The 20,866-nt window shown below is 41.2% G+C and overlaps 2 protein-coding genes across 4 annotated transcripts; both read left to right on the top strand.

Annotated features, from left to right (window-relative positions):
• Positions 1-8: 8 nt before the first annotated feature.
• MTRF1L (mitochondrial translation release factor 1 like) lies at positions 9-11,635 on the top strand. 3 transcript variants are annotated; one of them, XM_064413361.1, is made up of 7 exons: positions 9-433; positions 1,706-1,785; positions 2,975-3,158; positions 6,616-6,779; positions 7,694-7,811; positions 9,626-9,762; positions 10,366-11,635. In XM_064413361.1, exons 1-7 carry the CDS (start codon positions 166-168, stop codon positions 10,570-10,572), a joined length of 1,158 nt encoding a protein of 385 aa, XP_064269431.1. In that variant the 5' UTR covers positions 9-165; the 3' UTR covers positions 10,573-11,635. The 3 variants fall into 3 exon arrangements, with proteins under 3 accessions (XP_064269431.1, XP_064269433.1, XP_064269432.1); XM_064413363.1 differs by lacking the exon at positions 9-433 and adding an exon at positions 766-947 and having other exon boundaries at positions 3,000-3,158; XM_064413362.1 differs by lacking the exon at positions 9-433 and adding an exon at positions 767-947.
• Positions 11,636-12,885: 1,250 nt separating this feature from the next.
• On the top strand, positions 12,886-19,263 carry FBXO5 (F-box protein 5). The gene is made up of 5 exons (XM_064413359.1): positions 12,886-12,983; positions 14,843-15,579; positions 15,861-15,951; positions 17,112-17,273; positions 18,496-19,263. The coding sequence occupies exons 2-5, from the start codon at positions 14,858-14,860 to the stop codon at positions 18,745-18,747; spliced, it is 1,227 nt and encodes a 408-aa protein (XP_064269429.1). The 5' UTR covers positions 12,886-12,983; positions 14,843-14,857; the 3' UTR covers positions 18,748-19,263.
• The last annotated feature ends 1,603 nt before the right edge of the window (positions 19,264-20,866 follow it).

Below are 20,866 nucleotides of genomic sequence, written 5' to 3'. Positions count from 1 at the left end.
CACCGCAGACCCGATGATTTCCGACTGCGCCCAAAGCCAGCGCCGAGCCTCTTCGGCAACTTCCGGAAACCCGGAAGGGAGGCTGCCAAGCGCGTTCGGGCGTCTCCGGAAGGGCAGTGACACCCGGGCGGCAGGAGGGCGGCCGCGCTCCGGCCCCAGCTAGCCATGCGGCTGCTCTCGCGGGCCCTCCGCGCGGCGCAAGGCTACCGGAGCCTCCGGGCAGCGCCGGTGGGACGGGCGCTGGCGCTGGCGGCGCGGCGCGGGCTGAGCGCGCGGCCCGGCCTGGAGGAGCTGTTCGCCGCGCCCTCCCTGCGCCGCCTGCTGGAGGCGCGCGCGCGGGGCGAGGGCGGGGCGGCGCCGCAGCTGGCGGCGCGCGTGCGGCGGCTGCGCGACAAGGAGCGGGAGCTGCGCGACACGCGGGAGCTGGCGCAAGGTGCGGCGCGGGGCGCGCGGGGGGCCCGGTCCGCCGCCCCGGGGGGGCGGGCGCAGGGCGGAGCGTATTTGCATGCGCTGACGCCATTGGGCGAGCGGGCACCGGTGGGGGGGGCCGGCGGAGGGCGGGGTCCGGCGCACCTGCCGGGATGGCGGCGGCGCGCGTGTCCCCGGGCGGGGGCGTGGCGGCGACACGCGCGCGCGGCACCCGCGGGAGCACCGGGCGCCCCCTCGGGCCTTGCGGAGGCGGAGGAGCTGCCCGAGCAGGGGGCGGGAATCCGGGGGAAGTGCTTCCGCCGGCGTGGGAAGTGCTGATGCTGGAAGCTGATTCATTTAAAACAAAGCTAACTAATCGGGGATGGAAAGCTTCTGAAGTTTTGGGGGAGATTTTTTTGGTTTTAATCCATTTTTCCCTTGCTGCCAAGACAGCCCAGTCCGCCTGCCTGTCTCCGTTTTGGCAGAGAAGTCAGCACCTGAATCTGCTGCCTCCACGCCGTGATTTGTCTTTGTTGTGTGTCAGTAGCTGCACACTTTTAGTGCTGCCAAATAATGGGAATTTTTTTTTTACCAATAATCAAACTTCGTTTTGATAGCATTTAGAAAACTAAAATGTAGAAATGGACTACTTTAGCCTTAAACATTCACAGATGATGACTCAGATTTTTGCATACAGTATTAGTCCTTTTAACAAGGAATACCAGTTTTGGAGCCACTGTGTCCTTTAAATTCCTTATGTTTTTGCCACACTGAAATACAGAAAATAGTTTTTTAGAGCCACAGAATGGCTGGCGTGGGAAGGACCTTTGGACGTCACCCAGTCCACCCTCCTGCTCAAGCAGGGTCACCCACAAGTTGCTCAGGGTTTCGCCCAGTTAGGTTTTGAGTATCTCCAAGGATGGAAATTCACAACCAATCTGTGCACCCTGTGCTATTATTTGACCACTGGCACAGTAATTTTTATTTTTTACAGTTGGCTTGAATTTTAGTTTTGGATGTTTTAGGAGAAATTCTTTTATTTCAGGTTTTTCTCATGTCTTATACCTGCACAGGATTAGAAAACACTTAATATGTACTTAGAATCTTCTTTATAGATCATATTAGAAATTTGATTTTCTAACAGGTTTAGGGGGAGGGAGGGGTTGTGTGGTAATATGGTTTTGGTTTGGGTTTGTGTTTTTTGGTAAAGTAAATTCTTCATGTGGTAATTTTTAAAAGGTTTTCTTAGAATGGCACTGATATACGTCTGAGGATTAACCATGCTCAAATATTTCAGATGAGAATGAAGATTTCCGGAAGCTTGCAGAAACAGAAATTGCTTCCTGTGAAGAAGAGATAGCTGAACTGAAACAACAGGTTAGATCCCCTTATAGAGCCCCTGTTTCCTTGCCATTCTTAAATTAACAAGGCCAAATTGTCTTGTGCTGGTGTTGGAACTAGCTGATATTTAAGGCCCCTTCCAACCCAAACCATTCTCGTCAAGATGTATGTGATAAGTTCTTCTTCCTCCCCGCTGTGCTAGCTATAGCTCCCAAATAGTGTCTGTTAGCTAAGGAAAATGAAAAAATCAGGTGCTATAAAGACATCCTGTAAGCAGGTGCCTGTTTGTACCTGCAAATGTTTCAATCAAAGTATCTTTTTATATAGCTGCTATAGTTTGTCTTGTCAGGGTGTATCTTTATGGACGTCCAACTCTTTAGCCCTTGGAAATGTTAAACTTACATAGTGTCGCTCATCGGTGGGTTTGAAAAAATATAATACTGTGTAACTACTTCAGGCTGCTACTTTGCATAAATTTTACAGAGTATCTATGCTATTTAACAAAAAAAAATCCTTAGGTAAACAGGCTGTTTCAACTTAATATTACTGTAGAAGCTGCTATGGTCGTATTCTTTATTCCTCCAACAACAATACAACAGTTGCTTTATTTACAAAAATATTTTTTTGTAAATATGTATGATTCTGCCAAAAGAAGTTATCATCTGTGGAAAGAAACATCACCCAATGCTAGTAAAGGACGAGGATTTAAAAGCATTTGCAAATCATCCATAATTTTGATTCAGCATGCAAAATTTTGATAATTTTTTGGTTTTGGTTTATCTTTCTTCTGCAAATCAGGCTCCTTTTTTAATAAATAAACAGATAATACATTTGTGTTGTTGTTGTTGAAGGACCGTGCTCCTGAACATCCTTCTTAGCTCTGCAGCTGAGATAGAATTAAAGGTGAATCTCATTCAGTTGTGTTGCAAGAACAGGCATGTATCCTGTGGTTTATCCTCACAGTGCTCCTGATGGATTAAAAACTTCTGTGAAGCTTAGTGGCTCTCAGGAGAAGCCTGTGCAGCTCCTGTGACTCTGAACAGACAAAGAGAGCCTTACTGCAATGCAGCACCACCCCTGCACACCTTTGCCTGGCTGGAGCCTGTCCTCAGGGCAGGAGAACACAGCCTGGATCAGTTACAGACGTGTCTGGCGTTTTACACTGACTCAGGCGTGGGTAGCAGTGTCAGAGAGGAGTCTTAGCTGGGTGCTTTTGTATTCACAGATAGTGTTGCTTTTGATTCCTTCAGAAGAAACAGATGAGAGTGATCTTGTCATGGAAGTAACTGCTGGAGTTGGAGGGCAGGAAGCCATGCTGTTCACCTCGGAGATATTTGATATGTATCAACGATATGCTGCTTACAAAAAGTGGAAATTTGAAATATTAGAATACTTTCCCAGTGAACTAGGTTAGTAATGAAAAAACTGTAACTTCCTAATTCAAGTTGAAACACTCATTCATATGATATTTTAATTTCCAAAGTAAAGGAAACTAATTTGCACTATCTCAATTTTAGAAGTGGGATATTGTTTGAATTTCTGAGTAGAGTTCTCTTCAGCTTCTGTATTTGGGCATGAAACTCCATTTCAGAAAAACTATTAAAATACTAAAGTGGTACAAAGAAAATTTGTCTTTCAGTAATTTCTACATTTTAAAACTATTGAAAGACAAGTGCTTGGCAGAAGGAAATTTGGAAAGTGATACAGATATGTTGGTTTAGCTTGTTTTCTAATAAAGATTATGTAAATTTATTCGGCTATGGTGTTCTACTTAGTAATCTAATGTTTTGTTGTTTATAGATTAGGGTGGTGGAGGATTGAAAAAAATCTGGTTTTTATTATGGATCTATTGGCATAGAGGAATCAGTCTTAATAAAACAATTCTTGAAGTTTAATCTAAAACATTTTAAATTTAATTGTAATGGTATCTAATCTATAATATAAGGGAATGGGATATTTAGATATAGCTCATCTGTAACAGCTGTTAAAATCTTTATTAGAATTTAATTTTCAAAAGTGTTATATTTGTAAACTGTTTTAATCTATTTCTTTAGTGTTTTTAGCAAGTATCTTATTTCAAGTTCGTGAACATGAACTCAGGCTCCCTTCTAGAGTGGCTCACTCCCTTCTAGGGTGACTGCTAATAATTCAATTAATATACTTATTAAAAATTTTATGACACTTGAATTCCTTATTTTCTATGATCTAGATTTGTTAATACTAATAAACTTCTTAAGAGCTCATGTTCCAAGTAAACTGTTTATACAGCTTACATGGCAGTAGGGATGAGAAGCTTCATATTAGAGGGCATCTTGTTGCCGAAGGAACAAACTCGTGTTCATCTCCACTCATCACCAAGCAAACACTTTGCCAGGGGCTAAACCAGTTCAGCCTTCAAAGCCAACAGAAATCTGTTTTGGTTTTTTAAGTAAATCACATAAACATTGTACACGTTAGATGGGTGTAAACAGAAAAGAAGAAAGGTCTGGGTCTTTTTTTTTCCCCACATACTGTGGGGAGAGTTGCCTTTCCATTGATGCGAGACTTGGATTGGGTAAACCCTAGCAGTCTCACACACTTCAGAGCACAGTTTCAGTCACAAAGCCTGTCTCATCTTCCACCAAGGTGTATGGTTTTTCTTTCTCAGCTCTAGCAGTTTTGAGACCACCGTGCTAATTGGATCAGTCCACTGATTTGGCTGAAAATTCCTTGTTATGGAATAGTTGTAAGTCAGGTCTGACTCACAGGGAGTTGGGCTTGGCTACCCTTTTGGTGAAAGCTCAGTCCTTGGACAAGGAACCTGCACCTTCAGAGGCCTCATTAATGCCTTAAATGGGAAGTTGAACTAATATGTTAACCTAGTATAAATCTATCCATATTTTTTCTTTGAAAGGGCTAGGTTTTTTAAATGGTTATGTGTTTATTTTAAAGTGTTTTGCTAAGAGTTTCTTTATGCATCTTAATTAACATTTAGGATGTAGATCTTAGGTAAAATAAAGACAGTCCTAGCTGTTGTCAGCCTCTCACAGGTTATTTTTTGATTTTGTGTAACCACATATTATCAAAACAGATGCTGGAGATAAATTGGAAGCTAGGGACACTACATATGGCATGGCCAGTGAAATGGATATTTGAACCCTCAGGTTCAAAATGTCTGTGCAGTGCTGAGTAAGAGTGGATGCTGGTGACACTAGGCTGTTACATCCTACCCACATTCCATTTTTATTGATCACATGAGCAAAAGCAAGTTCCTACGTTAAAATATCAAACTCCCTTATTTCAGGAAATTTGAAATCTGAATTTGAAATCTGAAGGTGAGCATGTGTGAACCAGGTGCATGTTAAATAAAGCTGCAATAAAATACAGGTTACAGTCCACTCTTAAATGACTATTGACCTACCCCATGGGATGTCACTATGCTAAAACAGCATGTTGAAGATTCAGCGCACATGCTGAAGCACAAACTCACATGTCGTTATTTATCCACTGCTTCTCACCCTGTAGTGGCAGGCAGAGACACAGATGTGGGACTTTTCCCCAGTCTAAGATGCCACATAAAAAATGAGCACAAACTCATACCCTTGTTCTGAGTAAATCGGATATTGGGACATTTTATATGAAAGAGGCAAACACGTAGTTATCAAGCGTTAAATACATTTAACAAGCCTACAGCTTGTCTGCCAGCGTAAAAGGTCTGTCAGAATTTCATTAGTTTTGGCTGCAGTTCTTAATAAACCTGTGTTGGTAGTAGTCAGTTTGAAGCAGTATGACCTAATTACCTGTCGTGTGAACCAGTTTCTTGGTCGTCTTATTCTAAGCACTGTAGGCACACATGCCAGTACAAATTTTAAAAACAGAAGGATAAAAATGATGTGAAATTGAAAGCCAAACTTCTTCTTCCTATCTTTCACAAACATGACTGTGAAACAATATATATTTTAAAAAATTTATGAGTGAACGAACATGTCCATGGAAGTGAACAACCTGGCAGATGACTTCTTCCTGCTCCACAGGGCAATTTCAGATTCCATGTTGTCTTGATTTTACTTTTTTAAATAGCTGTTGTCTTGTTCCTATGTTTGAGTTCCTTAGTCTAAAAGATAGCTTAAACCAGTATTTCTGAGAAGTGTGTCTCTTCTTTTCCTCAGCTGTGGTTTCATATTGTGAGGCTTGAAGAGCAATACTCTTTCAAGGCCACCTGTGTCTTGAGTCATTCCCTTGGCACACCATCCACTATACTGACAGTGGGATTTGGGAATTGAGCTGCATTAAAAACAAAAATGGGTGAAATATATTCATTTATAATATATTATATATGGGTAAAATATATTCATTAATTTATATATAAATGACACATTCATTTATAGTGGCATCACTTTTCTGATCCTTCATTTATACCGTGAACAAGGAAGATCAAGAATGTCATAAAGTAATAGAACAACAAACTCTGTCCCAAAGTCATGATTGCTATGGGCTTGACTTCCAAGTTCCAAGCTGTCCAATGCTTGTAAGATGTTGCTGTCAAGTGTTTTGCTGGAGGTATTGGTAAGAGGTGCAGGAACCTGTGTTCTGTTTGGTCCAGAAAAAAATTATATAGGTGTATATAAAATGTATTACAAATGTATAGAAAAAATTAAATTGGACTCTACAAAAGAGAATCTGACAGCCCTTTCCTTTTTGAACTAGTGTGTGAGTAAATACGTAGTTTTAAGATTGTTCTTACATTTTTGGCATAATTTTGCGCAAGTGTTTAAATGGTAAGTTCCTCATTTTAAGAAACAAATGCCAGTGGTGTGTAAATACACTGTTTGAAGTATAACAGCATAGTTCTTAAAGGTTTACAACAGTTTTTCTTCTCTGTTTAAGGTGGCCTAAGACATGCAGTAGCCAGTATCGCAGGCGTTGAGGCTTACAAATACATGAAGTTTGAAGGAGGAGTGCATCGTGTTCAGCGGGTGCCAAAGACAGAAAAACAAGGACGCATTCACACCAGCACAATGACTGTTGCAATATTACCCCAACCCACTGAGGTAATATTTATGTTTCAGTATAACAGAACTTACCAGGAGCAGTGTTTGATACAAAGTGTTTTCTGTCTCTCTTGATATTCTCACATAATGACTTTTTTAATCTTAATTTTAAATTAGGTCATAGGTGGGTTTTTTTATCACAGGGATGAAATAAAGAATTTCTGTCTTTTCTCATAATCCTAATTTCAGTAAAGTCACTGAACTATGTCACTTTAACTATGTCTTGAAAATTCACTGTGACAGTCTTGCATGTTTTGTGGAAAACTGCATTTTCTGCAAAGTAACAAAAGACTGAGTCATTTTACCAGGCTCATAGATTACTTTTAGCACTTCCTCTTTCCCATTTTTGTAGTGTCCTCACTTGCCTATTCTAAAATGTATGATGATTCAGTTTTGCTACATTTGCTTGCTTAAAAGCAAAGGGCTAAGAAAGCTTTGTTTTTGTTTTAGTTTCCTGTTGATGTAGCAGATTGACAAAGATGTTACTCCTTCCTGAACTTTCTTGAAGTTGTCTTGCTTCTTCCTCACAGAGACTATTGCTCCACTCCAAAGCCAAAAAAGGGAATGTCTTCCGTTTCATTAAAACACCATCTAATCAAGCTCAGATATTGGTTAACTCTGCTGGAAGAAAATGCAGAGCTCTCAGAAGAGAGGAAAATTAGTGCTAAGCAGTGGTTATGCGTTAAGTTACTATTTGGCTGATTTCTGAGGTACCATCATGATGCGTTCCAGTCTGATTACTAAGATTCCTTAATATGATTATAAGAGGGTTTGAATTAGTACCCATAAGCATTCAGAAGTTTGATCTTGCATGAATGTGCCTTCTAAAATAAACTGACTGTGCATATTTGATATCTGTCTAGAAAGAAACAACATAGAATACTGTTTTTCTCTTCTTCTGTCTCCCATGACAGATGAGGCTGCAAATTAGTCCAAAAGATCTACGGATAGAAACAAAGCGAGCAAGTGGAGCTGGAGGCCAGCATGTCAATACCACAGATAGTGCTGTGCGGATAGTTCACATTCCAACAGGTGCTGATTCATCCTTTCCTTAGTAAAAGATCTGCATTCCAAAACTGCTGTCAGAATTTCTTTTGAAACAATGGTTTAATTTTCAAACCTGGGCAACAGTAGAGCAGAGGTTTAAAGTAGTTTTCATGTCTATTCATACTAGTCTAAATGCATCATCTTGTGCCCACTCCGGTTTTTAGCAGTGAAGACCACTGGCTTCACTAGGTAAGCTATAATTTTGCTATTAAACATGACACTCTAAAAGCAGTCAGATCAGTTTTTATGAAAAAATTCTGTTTAAGTTTTCAGATAATGAAAATTACACTGAAAAAATTGAGTAGGTTGATATCTAATGATCTGAATTTTCTTGACTAGTCTCCAAAAGAGGGATTGTGCTATTTTTGTATTAAAACATTACTTTTAATTGCAGAGTTTACTCAGACTGCCAGAGTCTACTCAGAGTGCCAGCTCCCGTTCGTCTGCTGGCTCCTTTCCCATAGATGACACACATAATTAAGAGGCCCATCCCTCTGGCTCAGGTTAGGAAACATAGCAGGGATAAGATACACCCTCAAATACTACCTGATTTTAGCTGTTGTATGGGGCCTTTTTATTGCCATTCGTAAGCCTTTTACTTCCCTTTGAGCAATTCACAACAGCCTTCTTGACTTTCATTGTATTTTAACTTTTCCTCTTCTCTACCACAAACATTCGTCAGGCTTTACATGGTTTCAGGGTAATCCCAAGCCCTCTTTATCTTCATGTATCCAGATTTTTGCCACCCATTTCTTTGTGTCTGTTTAAAACATCAATCCATTCCGCACTTACTGCATCATTCTAGTAAAGCAGAAGGCTAGCAGTAGAGAGGTTAAAATTCCGTTCACTATATGATGACAAAAAGATATTCCCCAGATTAAAAATGTTTTGCATTGTCTGTATGTTTGGTTAAAGTCACAGCAAACTAAAACCAGCAATTGATCTTAGTTTTTGCTGATAACAGTTATTAGGGTGTGTTATAGAAGTCTTAAATTGCTTTTTTTTTGCTCTTATACACAGTTAACGGGGGAGTTCATACCTCACATTAGTTCCTGACTTTTTCCTCTTCCACCTTTCCCTTTTTCATTTCTCTGATCTCTCTTCCCTTAAAATTGTCCTGTTGCTTCTTCTATTTCTTTCATCCTAAATCTTTTTATAAACCTTCACCATGATCCAAAATGTTGTTTATAAATAAGTCTTTCAGAAAGTAATACTATGTAATCTTATAAAATCATCCTCTAATATTACCAGAGCTACTTAATAAGTCTAAATAACAACTTAGCTCGTACTATATTTCTTCTTCCTGATCCTTTTTGGGGCTTTTCATTTCTTACCTTTAATTGTATGTTTTGGGATGAGAAAGCACACCCTTCTATTATTTTAAATAAAATAGTTCCCACTTTTTTATATTCTGACCATATGCTAAGCACACACTATCTTATGTATTTTACTGTTCCTTAAATCCTGCATTTCCTGGAACTATGGCCAAAATTTATGAGTAATGAAGCTGTCTTTCATAAGTCAGATCACATCACACATCTTTTATTTCATTTTCCATCTGCTGTCCAGGTGAAATAAATTTCCACTGAATTAAATTTGTCTTATGGCTTAAAGCACCTGTACAACTCAGCCTACACATCTCTCCCAAAATGTATCATTACTCATTAATAAACCTGGCCTTCTACATTCCCAGTCCAAATGTAACAGCCTAATATAACAGAAAAAAATCTTCCAGAAATTTCAGATCTCTTTTAGTATGTGTTAATCTTAAATGCTAAATGTCACGATATTTTTGACAGGGATTGTGTCTGAATGTCAGCAAGAAAGATCCCAAATTAGAAACAAAGAGAAGGCTATGCAAATGCTATGTGCTAAACTGTACAACGCCAAACTAGAAGAAGAAACCAAAAAGAGAAACTATGCTCGAAAGATTCAAGTAAGTTTCATTTAGTTGTGAGCTAATTCTGTACAAGCGTATGTCTTTAGGGTAACACCTTTGTTGAACAGCAAGTAGTAAATGGAAATATAGAGCAGCAGGAACCCAAGAAGTACTTATATGAGGCAAAAAAAAGTCATAGAATCACAGAATGGTTTGGGTTGGCAGGGACATTAAAAATAATCTGGCTCCAAGCCTCCTACCATGGGAAGGGATGCCTTCCACTAGGCCACTCTGGAGAACAAAATTTGTGGAGTCCCCAAGCTCTCTGAACAACAGCATTACATTTTACTGCAGCAATAAAAGCCATATATTAGCCAGACTTAAAAGATCAGTAGCAGGTAAATCCTAGAGATACAGTGAAACAAACTGGATTGCAGCATGAAGAACCAGAATAGCATTAGAAAAAGATGCAGTAAAATTGTTCTTTTACAATGTTTGAGAACAATTACTGCAGCTGTAGAAGTGATCTGAGTACTATGTAACTATAAAAATTTTGTATAGTCATGTGAGGAAGAGAAAACTTTTGCTTTATATGCCTAATCAATATTTCACTTTTTTTTTTTTTAAGATGATGATAAACTGATTCTTCTTGTTCTACAGGTTGGGACTAAAGGAAGATCAGAGAAGATCAGAACATACAACTTTCCACAGGACCGGATTACAGATCACAGAATAAGCAGATCGGTGCATCATGTTGAGTCTTTCATGCTAGGGGAAGAAATGCTAGATGAAATGATACAAACTGTGAGAGAATATGCTGATTATGAATCTCTAATGGAAATTATTTCAGAAAATGAAAAAAAATAATTCCTCCTGAACGTTGTTCATTCTCAGGCCATTACAAGAGATGTAGACCTTGGTCTGCAAAGAAGCTTCTCAGAGCACTACTCAGAAAATTGAACTTCTTTTTAGATCATGAAAAACATCACAACTTGTTTCTTTATGAATATTAAACAGTTTTCTTACTTGCTGAGTAAAAGACTCTATTATCTTCATATAAGACATTATTGCTGTAGTAGTCCTTTTGAAAAGTTTATTTGACTGCACCAGAAGTAACAACAGTTTTTAACTTCTGCTTCTGAGAACTGATACACCACTCTCAAAAGGTATGCATGCATTAAAAAAGGAGTTATTTCTAGTTCCTGTTTTTGTTTAAGCTACAGCTTAACCATCACACAACAGTGTGAAGTTGCTTACTTGGGAGAACAAAAAAATCCTATTTTGTTTGAGTGATTGGAAAAAAGTGATAAATAAATGATCCCACTCTATCCACATATTTATTAATCACTTACATGTTCATGGAAACAGGAGTCAAAGTATATTTCTGTCATGTTTTCAAGGCCTTCTGGCCCTTATTTATAAATACCAAACAAGTTTAGGAATATCCCTTGTTCAAGGAAAAAAAGCCATGGAAACCAAGTGAGGAATCATAAGGATTGGTTTTGGAACAAATGTTTGTGTTCTTGAGTCAAAAATGACAGCAATTGTTACAATATTGTTCGACTGATATTTTAGTATCCAGTTGACTTCAGTTCAGTGTCTCTTTTATGGTTTTAATTGAATGTCCAAGTTATTGATCTTCTAAAAGTTATGTGCTATGGCCAGCACTTACTCGTTTTGTCTGTTTATTTAACGGCATTTTACAACATTTGATACTTTTATCATTTTTTTTTTTCTAGTCAACTGCATGGTAACTATGATTAAGTTCCAAGTCTTTTAATTTAAGATGCATTCATTAACTTCAGATGAAGGAATGTCTGTGTGCATAAGATGAGGCATACATATTTCCATTGATAAGCACGTGTCCTAGATCTGTATTTACTAGCAGTTTTATAACTCCAAACCGGCACATAAAAAAAGTAAAAAGAAACATTGACTCAATTTTTTATGTAAAATAATTAGATACCTGTTGAAGCAGAAACTAGGACTGAAGTCTTCATTCTTACCAGATCAGTATGGTAAATGGAACACTGGAGAGCACTTGTGACAGTCCTACAGATGTGACTTAAAGCCAGGCCTTCTAATGCCAATTGATGGATGGAGTTTGCTGGTCAGCTTCATATTCTTCCAAACAAATAAAGGCCATTGACCAGGTCTGCACGCTAGACTTCTGCATGAAACTAAGACACTTGTTTAGGTCTTTGTCACCCTAAACCTTCCCTGAGCTTCCAGCTTGTAGCCTGTCTGGCCAGATCCTGCCTCCCTGTTCTCATCTGGCTCTTGAACAAACACTAAACGTGTTGTTGCCTTGCAAGTGACCAGGCTGTGATCAGTGTGAGAAAAAACAGACATCATGTAGCTCTGGCAGGAGGCTGACAGAGGTATTCCAAACCTGGTGTCTGACACTGCTGTGCATAGGGGGACTTCACTGTCCTTGACCTGTCGTGACAAGCTTTACTGTGTAAAGACTTGAAGTCCCCCACTTGCTTTGTATTAATTTTAATGCAAGGGATGTTGTCTCTGCAAATGCGACCCCCTTGAGTTGTGAGCAGAGGTGGGGATCCCAGTCAGCCTAGCTCCCAGTGGTGTTCCTGCTCACTCTGCAACTGCTGGTAGCATTGGTGACATAAAATAAATACAATTCTTTTACGGGGAGTAGCCCAGATCCACTGCCAGACTTGAATCACAGAATGGGGCACGTTAGCAGGGACAACAGTGGGTCATGCAGTCCAACATCCCTCCTTAAGCCTAGTCATCCTAAAGCACATGGCACAAGATTGCATCCGGGCAGTTCTTGAATATCCCCAGTGCGGGAAAGAATCCTTTCCCGGCAGAGGAGCTTTGCACACTCGGAGCGTGCCGAGTTGATGTGAAGACCCCAGGCGCGTCCATTTAAACAAGCAGACGCAGAGGTAGCCGGGCGCCAGGCTGCGCTGAGGCGCGTGTCCCTGCCGGGACGCGGCAGCCGCGGGTTCCTGCGGGACGGAGAGCGGGAGGAAGGGGCGGGCGGGAGCGCCCGGCGCGCGGGAGCCGCGGCCGCGCCACTCGCGTCCCTCCCTGGCGGCCGAGGAGGGAAAGCGAGGGCCGGGCCCGGCCCCGCCCACCGCGCCGCGGATTGGCCCCCGCCGCCTGCCCGCCGCCCATTGGCCGCCTCCCGCTCCCCGGCGCCTCGCCATTGGCTGGCGCGGTTTTGGACACCAAATTTAAAGTTTTTAAAAAGCGCCCGGCGCGAGCGGGACTCACTCACTGCCCGCGGCGGCGCCGGCGCGGCCCTGCAGGTGAGCGCGGGGCGGGCGGCGAGCTCCGCCGGGAGCCGCTCGGGGCTGCGGGGCTCCGCAGGGCTCCACGGCCACGGCGCCGCTCTCGGGCCGGCCCGGGGGCAGCGGGGCTCCGCGGTCAGGGCTCTTTGGCTGGGGTGGCGGGAGCTGCTGGCGTGCGTGGCGGCGGGACCGTGCGGATGCTAGGGCGCTGCGGTGGGACCAGACGGACTGGGGCCGGGGGTTCCTGGCGGCCGCCCGCTCTCACTGCTCGCCCAGCCTAGCCCCGCAGCTATCCCGCCGGCGGGACGGCTTGGGGTGGGACGGTGGCGCGTTGGCGGCCAGGGAGCGCCCCGATCCCGCCAACGAGCCGCGTGCGGGGTGGTCCCGGCTGCTGGCCGCCCTGGCGGGGCCGGGCCGGCCGGGATGCGGATCGCAGCCCCGCTCCCGCCGGCGGGCAGCGGCGGGCGGGGAAGGGCCGCGCCGCTCTGACTCCCGCCCGCCGGCCACGCCGTCGGAAGAGCATCCCCCCGGCGCGCTCCTCCCGCCCCGCCAGCACCGTTTTAGGGGGAATCTTCCATTGTGGGGCAAATCCTCCATTGCGGAAAGCCCCCGAAGGCGCGGGGTGAAGTTCCCGGGGCCATGGGGTACGGCAGAGCCGGGACCCGGTCTACCTGCCCCGACCCGGGCCATCTTGAGCGCTGGGCGGGAGAAGCCTGGCAGTGCCGCGGGGCCCCGCGGCTCAGCCCGCTCCCCCGGGGGTCGGGGCAGGCCCTGGTGCACCAAAACGTGATTTGGGAACATTTTTCAAATCATCAGGATTTCAACCCAAAATCTTCTCTGGCCGTTCGCAGGGAAGGGGGGAAGGGGAGGAGGAGGCTTAGGAAGGGCTTGCATTTCTTCCCCCAACTCACACGATACAAAGCCAAACGCCTATTTGCTCCTTTCTCTCACCAAACGTAGGTACAAAGAGGGAACTTTTTCTCTAAGTCGTTCATGAAATCGTGCTTCTTTACAAAACGGCTGGAAGCGATTAAATCCTTTAAAATGCTTACTTAAATCGGGGATCTTCTATTTTCTATGCATTGCAAAGCATATATAATAAATTTGATAAATTGGAATTTATTTTCCCTTTAGATTTAACTGGGGAGAGATGACCTCCTCCTCCCCTTCAGCTCTCGCCCATCCCCCCGCAATTGTTAATATAGATAGCACCACATTTCGCGGAGGAAGGGAATGGAACAGGGCAAGAAAAGCTCAATTCTCCTATGATATCTATCGACCTCCCACCCTCTTCAAATCATGCTTAAACCTTCATTTCACCGACCATTGTTTAAGTATGGCTGCTTTCCTTTGTATTTTACTCACACATGTAAGCACTCAAGCCTTTCCTGTGCCCCCCAGCGTCCTCCCTTCTCAAAAATGCCAGATATCTGGCTGCAGCAGCAGCCTTGCTTCTGGTCTTGGATGCAAACTTCAGGCTTCTCTGGCCTGCACAGGCCTGCGGTCACTCATGGACCCCCTGCCATTGGTGTCCCTTGCAGGGACCTCAAGTGTCTTTGACTATGTTGCTACCTTTATGGTAGGAAGTGGAAGCACTGGTGTGTCTCATCTATGCTGGTGAAATGGTGACCAAGTAAATCACTCAATTTTCTTTCCCTAGTTATATGCAACATAAGACTAGTTTTTGGGAAGATCTTAGATTTGATCAGTGGCTGTTCAAATCCTTAGTTCCATTAGTTGTATTTTAGATATTTTAGAGGGTGAGTCAGCATAAAATTCCTAATGCAGAAGGCAAGAATGGTTGAGTCTTTATAAGAGTAAGCATTTGTAATCTGGTTTATGCTGTGTTTTCATACTGCCCTTGTTGTTTCTTGCAGAATACAAACAACAAAATGAAATCGAACCTTAACCGCTCTTGCAAAATGAAACGTGACTTTGATTGTGCGTCTCTTCGTGCTGGGTTTGCACCATTGAAATGTGCTGTGGAGAAAACAAGACTGGAAAAATCCTGCCCCTTGAATTATGAGGAAGGCTTTTGTAAAAGCTGTGCAGGAGAACATCAGAAAATACTCCTTAGTGACTCATACCATGCAGCCACCAGGAACCTAGAACTTGAAGATGGAGAAAGACCCATACATAACAAAGAAAACAGCCAAATAACCCAGAGACTTGATGAAGGAATCTGTGAGATGGAGGCAATGGAAAGCAGTAAACTTAATGAGGACAGTGGTTATTCCTCTATGTTAAGTACTCATTATGCTGATGCAATAGAACATGAGGATAGTTTACCTCTGGCTGGAAACCTCTGTGGTACACCAAAGCATTGTCTCATGAAGAACCAAAAACAAGAACAGTTTTCAAAGAAGACGCTGTTGCCCATAATCCATTATGAAGAAGTAATTTGCTCAACTTTGAAAAAAAGTGGTAAAAGAAATCTCAAGTCTTGGGCTGCTGTAGATAGAATTGTTTCTAGGGGAAAATTTGAACTTTGTAACTTAATTGGAAAGAAAATGGGGCTGGATAGAATAGACATTCTCGCTGAACTCTTCCAAAAGAACCTGAAGCATGTATTAGCAAACATTTTAAGGCATCTCAGCGAGATGGATTTAGTAAAGTAAGTATATTGATGTCATTGTATTTCACTGTGAAAGGAAAAAACCTAATCAGATGCCTTAATGGTTTAGATATGGGTCTTTTGTGACATTTACTCAATGTTTAGTATTATGTGTTATGTAAGCTGTGATACATATGGAGAATGTGTCTTTTCCCTAAAAGGCAAATTAAAGACAACAACTGTGAACATATTCTATGTTTACATAAAAGAAAAAGTCATTCTTGTTGTTTAATAAATCCCTTTCCTAGCAGGAAACTGATGTCTTTGTATTGTTGTTGCAGTTTTGCCAAAGTCAGCACAACATGGCAGAAGATTCTACAAGAAGATAAATGGATTTTCCAAATGTATAGCAGAGCTGTGAAAAACCTTTCTGTAAGTTTCTGCACTGAACCATCAGTGTTTTTCTGCTATTTCAGGTCTCCTCCTACACTTAAGAGATCACAGATAAGTTTCTTAGATTGAAAACTGTCACTGGAGTGTATAAGTTCATCCTGTTAGGGTGCCTTGTCTCAAGCATTGCTAGTTACATCAGGGACTTTGGGGACCCCAAGGAAGGCTGACTGAGAAGGTGACCCAAGGACAGATGAGATGTTTTCAAGAGCTTCCACAAGTCCTGTGTGTCAGAGAGAGGCAGGAAGGAAAGAGTCATTGGCAGCACAGCCCACTGGGCAAGCCCTAGAGTCTCCCATCAGGGACTTGCTTGCTTCAGCATTCCCACTGATCCAGAAAGGGAGGAAGACTGAGATAAATCACTCAGGTGGCTCTGTAAATCAGGGTCTCTGTAGCAGTAGTCTCTGAAGCCCACCATGCCTGCTATGGAAAAGTGAAAAGCTTTTTGCATGATGAGCTATTCCTAATGCCTCTGTCCTGTGAAATAAAAATACTTGATCCATCCACACTAGACTAGAGTTTTATCAAGTCAGGACTCTTAAAACACTAACAGAGTTTTTCCTTCTTGAGAGATGGAGAGACAGAACAAACAAAGGCTTAGGATCTGCCAAAGGACAGGGTTGTTAACCAATTTAAATTTTATGTAGTATTTTACAGTGCTGTTGGAGGGAAACATTTGTACTGAATATTCATTCCATACAGTTTGATTTCTTCCATGCTATTGTATGCTTTTTTGTTCAGTTTGAACTGGAAACTTGGAAAATTGGTGGGTGGAGTTTATTTTTCACAAAGAGAGCCTCGAGCATTCCCGTTCACCATAAAGAATTGGAAGTACTGATTTTTGCTTTAAAAATTATGATGAATAGGTTACATGCTCTGCCTAAATAACTGTTAATATGAAAATAGGATTATGTAATAGAAGATGGCTGGTTTTTGTCCAGGAGCTAGGGAGCTGTTCTATGCATTTACAACAGAGGCAACTGTGAAAGTTATGGTAAAATCAGTAGCACTCCTTGGTGTGATGCTTTATTATTGGAAAACAGGAGGAAGAATCTAAAATTACTTAATGACTTCTATTAAACAAAAAACTCTATCAGGTAAGTTCTCTCCCAAATTTAAGTCTTTGTTCTTCTTTTCATTAGAATGTCACTAAGGCACCAGAGCATGCTGCAACAAGAGAGTACGTCCTCTACAGAGTGTCCTTAGCTTCCATTCAGAAAGCAACCCCACCAAAACACTTGAACAAAAAAAGCACCAGATCCAAAGCATCTAGGAATCACAGCAGGCTCACAGAGTTTTCTGAGGTAAGTGGTGCTTTCCACTGATATTTAATTTCTCTCATGTTGTCTGGCAAACAATCACCTTGTAAAACGTATTTTTGAAAGTAGCATCTCCAGTTTAAAGTGTTTGTAATTCTTACTAATATGGCAGCCAGCTTTTTCTTAGTGTGCCTATTTTAAGACAAGTCAGAAGTTAAGTGCAGAGAATATTGACATATGGGATGTCCTACATCCTTTTTTTTCCTTCTTAAGAATTTCACTTAGTGAAATTTTGTTTTCTCAGATATGAAGGAATTTAATAATTTCCTATTATTTTCCGTGGTTTTATAGTGAATCACATATTTTCCAGATAAACAATGTCACAAAACCTGTCAACTTTGCTTCAAAACTGATGAACAAGTAGGAAAAAAATAGAAAAATACCAAAGACTTAATAGTTCTTAGTTTTGATTTAAAAAAAAATAGCAATGCGTATTTCTTTTAATCATTCTGTGGGGTATTTTGTGAACCTGGCATTAAAATTACTTTCATTATATATTTATAGTGTGTCACACATTTGTCAACAACTGCCAACAGCCTATTTCCCCTTCACCTTATTTTTCTTAAGCTGTGTTTTTTTCCCAAATACTCTCAATGTAGACCTACACCTATATCTTGTAAGACTTTTAAAAATGCTTATTGAAAGTTATTGCTTGTTAGTAAGCAAAAGATTTTCCTAACTAGAAAAAGATTTTTTATGCTCAAGTCTTATTCTGCAAATTGATGCAATAAGAGAAGATGAAAAGTCACTAGAAAGTATAATCAAGATGCTATAATATTACTGTGTAGGACTTTGTAGTATTAGGAATATAGAAGTACAGCTGTTCAGTAGCAGTCTTAAAATTCAATTCCTGATATATGCATCTTTACACAGCTACATCACCATCCTTGAATGATGTTTGGAAGATTCAGGAAGGCTGTTATCCTTACTGCTCTTGATTTAGCCTGTCCTTCAACTCTTAAATGTTAAGAATTTTAAATTGGCTACCTCTATTCCAGTTCAAAATACCTGTGATTATATCCTGATTATTCCTGTTCTGAACTCCATCAGAATTTGATACAACAAGAATTAGGCTAAGTGTTTATTTTGTCTCCTTACATTAGGAGAAGTTATATTATGTTTTGTGGCAGTAAGATAATATAATGAAGTGTTTGGAGAGTGTATTTGCCCTCTACTCATGATTTTCTGTGTGTGCTTTTTCCAACAGGCTGCCAGGAACTTGAAAAACACTGAAAGCCTTAAAGCCTGCCATCGCTGTGGCTCACCTGCCAAGTATGACTCCTACCTCCAAAGAGCAACGTGCAATCGTGAAAGTTGTGGCTTTGACTTTTGCACCAAGTGCATGTGCAGCTACCACAGCTCCAGTGACTGTGTGAGCAGCAAACCAGTGAAACACAACTCTGCACCAGGGCCGCTGCCTGGGACTAAGAAAAGCAAACAGAATCTAAAGAGATTGTGATCCATCACCCACCCAGTACAAACTGGCAAATGTCCCATAAAAGTTTTTTTTTTTAAGTCATCCTCAAAGAGATTGCTTTCTGCTATTCCATACTCATAAAAATGGTTAATTCTGTTGTTCCTCTGTACTATTTAATCATCCTGCTCAGAAAGGTTTTAAAAGCATTTCTAGTGCTGTTGAGTGAGGTGGGTGATGCCCCTTTTAATGTGAAAATATGAGGGAGACTAGCTTTTATGGTTTTTCAAAGCTTTACCTTTGATTTTAAAATGTGGACATCAATAATACTACTTTCTCTGATGGCTTCTCTTATGTGAATCTGAAATTGCTCTTCATTCCTTCTTTCATTTCTTGAACCTTTTCTAAATTCAAAAAAAAAGTACTGTATGTTGGCTATACTGCTAAAAAATACTTTGACTTTTTTTTGAATTCACAAGCTAATTTTAATATTTGTATATATTTGTAAATATTATTAATATTTGTCTTGTAAATGTGAAAATAAATGATTATTCTCAACAACTTGGTTGGTAAGTCTGGCCTGTCTATTTATCAGCCTAAGTGCTACTCATGCTCTTTTTGCAGGTTTTCTAGTACGTGCTTCTTTAAATTGATTCAACAAAGGGCAAGTCCTCCTGGGTTTGTGTAAAGCAGTGTATTGAATCCATTGTCATGCTGTATTGCTGCATCTTACCTAAAGGCTCTTATCAGTAATTGCCTATAGTGTCAATAGTGTTAGCACTTCCTTTTCATTTCAATGGAAATTTTTCTTTTGGCTGGATTTATGCTGCTGTTGCCAAACTAGCTCACTGGCAGCAAAATATTCCTGATCCCACAGTACTGGGAGGCAAGCTTTCAAGAAATAAATAATAATTTTGTGGAATTATTTGGGGTGTTTTTTCCCCCCTTTGGTAAGTAAATAACAGACTGGGAGCGCTGCACTCTAGTCCTGGTTCTTGAACGATAGTGCATGTAGTGACAGGACAAGTGGGAATGGCTTCAAAGTTAAGAGAAAGTGGGTTTAGATTAGATATTACGAAAAAATTCTTTACTATGAGGGTAGTGAGACACTGAAACAGGTTTCGTAGAAAAACTGGATGCCCAACTCTGGAAGTATTTATGGAGCTCTGAATAACCCGGTCTAATGGAAGGTGTCCCTGTCTGCAGCAGGAGAGTTGGAACTAGATCTTTAAGGTCCCTTCCAACCCACACCATTCTGTGAATCTAGTCCTATTATACTTTATTCTGGTATCTAGACAGTACCATCTTGATACATATAAAACCACAGCAAGTCAGGCTGAGCACACATAGATAAGAAATCTTACAAGCAAAATTTGCTAAAATTTTAATCTGTGTCCACTGAAATTCGTGTGCCCTGAAGAGTGCAGATAATGTGATCTGAACAGAAATGTTATTTCCTATAATAGTTTCAAGAAATATGGCACAGGCATTCACTCTTAGACTGGTTGCACTGTAGGATAAATCTTGAATTAAAATTGTGTGTTTTCAAGCTGAATGTGGTAAATCAAGTTAAACTTTTCATATTTTTGAGCTTTCTAAAGGAACAATGCACTTTCTAGTAGGCCTAACAATTTGAACACTGAGTAAAGAACAGCTGCTCTTTTCTTCCTTTTTTTTTTCCTATTTTTAACTGTAGAAATTTATCTGTTCATGAAGAATTTTAAGAAAAATTCCTTGTTACCTCCAGATAAGAGAGAAAAAAAATGGACATTTTTCACTAGCTTCTGAGTGGTAAGGAGCAACTACCTCATACCTGAAACCTTGCTGGAAAGGTCAAATTATTTGGCTTAATGAAACTTTGTCCAAGCTGTAATGGATCTGCTGTGGCTATTTTCACTTGCCCAACCATTTTCGATTTATATGATCCTCAGATCCTTGCTTACCAGATTTAGTTTTAATCAGGACAGTCAAGACTGTAGCCTTCAACAGGTGAGTGACATCTTCTTAAGGACCTTGATCTCTTATCAACACAATTTTCTTATGCATAGGATGTGTTAGGGTGGCACAGCTATTTCTTTATCATAATCCTGCCCAGCACTTCAAATCTTGCCCAATAACACTGAGCATGGAGCCTGAATAAAACCATGCATCTTCCTGAAAGTCG

This window comes from Passer domesticus, chromosome 3, assembly GCF_036417665.1.
Source record: "Passer domesticus isolate bPasDom1 chromosome 3, bPasDom1.hap1, whole genome shotgun sequence".
Taxonomy (NCBI): Eukaryota; Metazoa; Chordata; class Aves; order Passeriformes; family Passeridae; genus Passer; species Passer domesticus.
This window is presented reverse-complemented; position numbering and strand designations above follow the sequence as displayed.

Coding starts and splice junctions, on each gene's coding strand:
- MTRF1L (XM_064413361.1), top strand. CDS start 166: ATGCGGCTGCTCTCGCGGGCCCTCCGCGCGGCGCAAGGCTACCGGAGC. Junction 3,159..6,615: donor ATACTTTCCCAGTGAACTAG/GTTAGTAATGAA, acceptor TCTCTGTTTAAG/GTGGCCTAAGACATGCAGTA. Junction 9,763..10,365: donor ACTATGCTCGAAAGATTCAA/GTAAGTTTCATT, acceptor CTTGTTCTACAG/GTTGGGACTAAAGGAAGATC.
- FBXO5 (XM_064413359.1), top strand. CDS start 14,858: ATGAAATCGAACCTTAACCGCTCTTGCAAAATGAAACGTGACTTTGAT. Junction 15,580..15,860: donor AGCGAGATGGATTTAGTAAA/GTAAGTATATTG, acceptor TTGTTGTTGCAG/TTTTGCCAAAGTCAGCACAA. Junction 15,952..17,111: donor GAGCTGTGAAAAACCTTTCT/GTAAGTTTCTGC, acceptor TCTTTTCATTAG/AATGTCACTAAGGCACCAGA.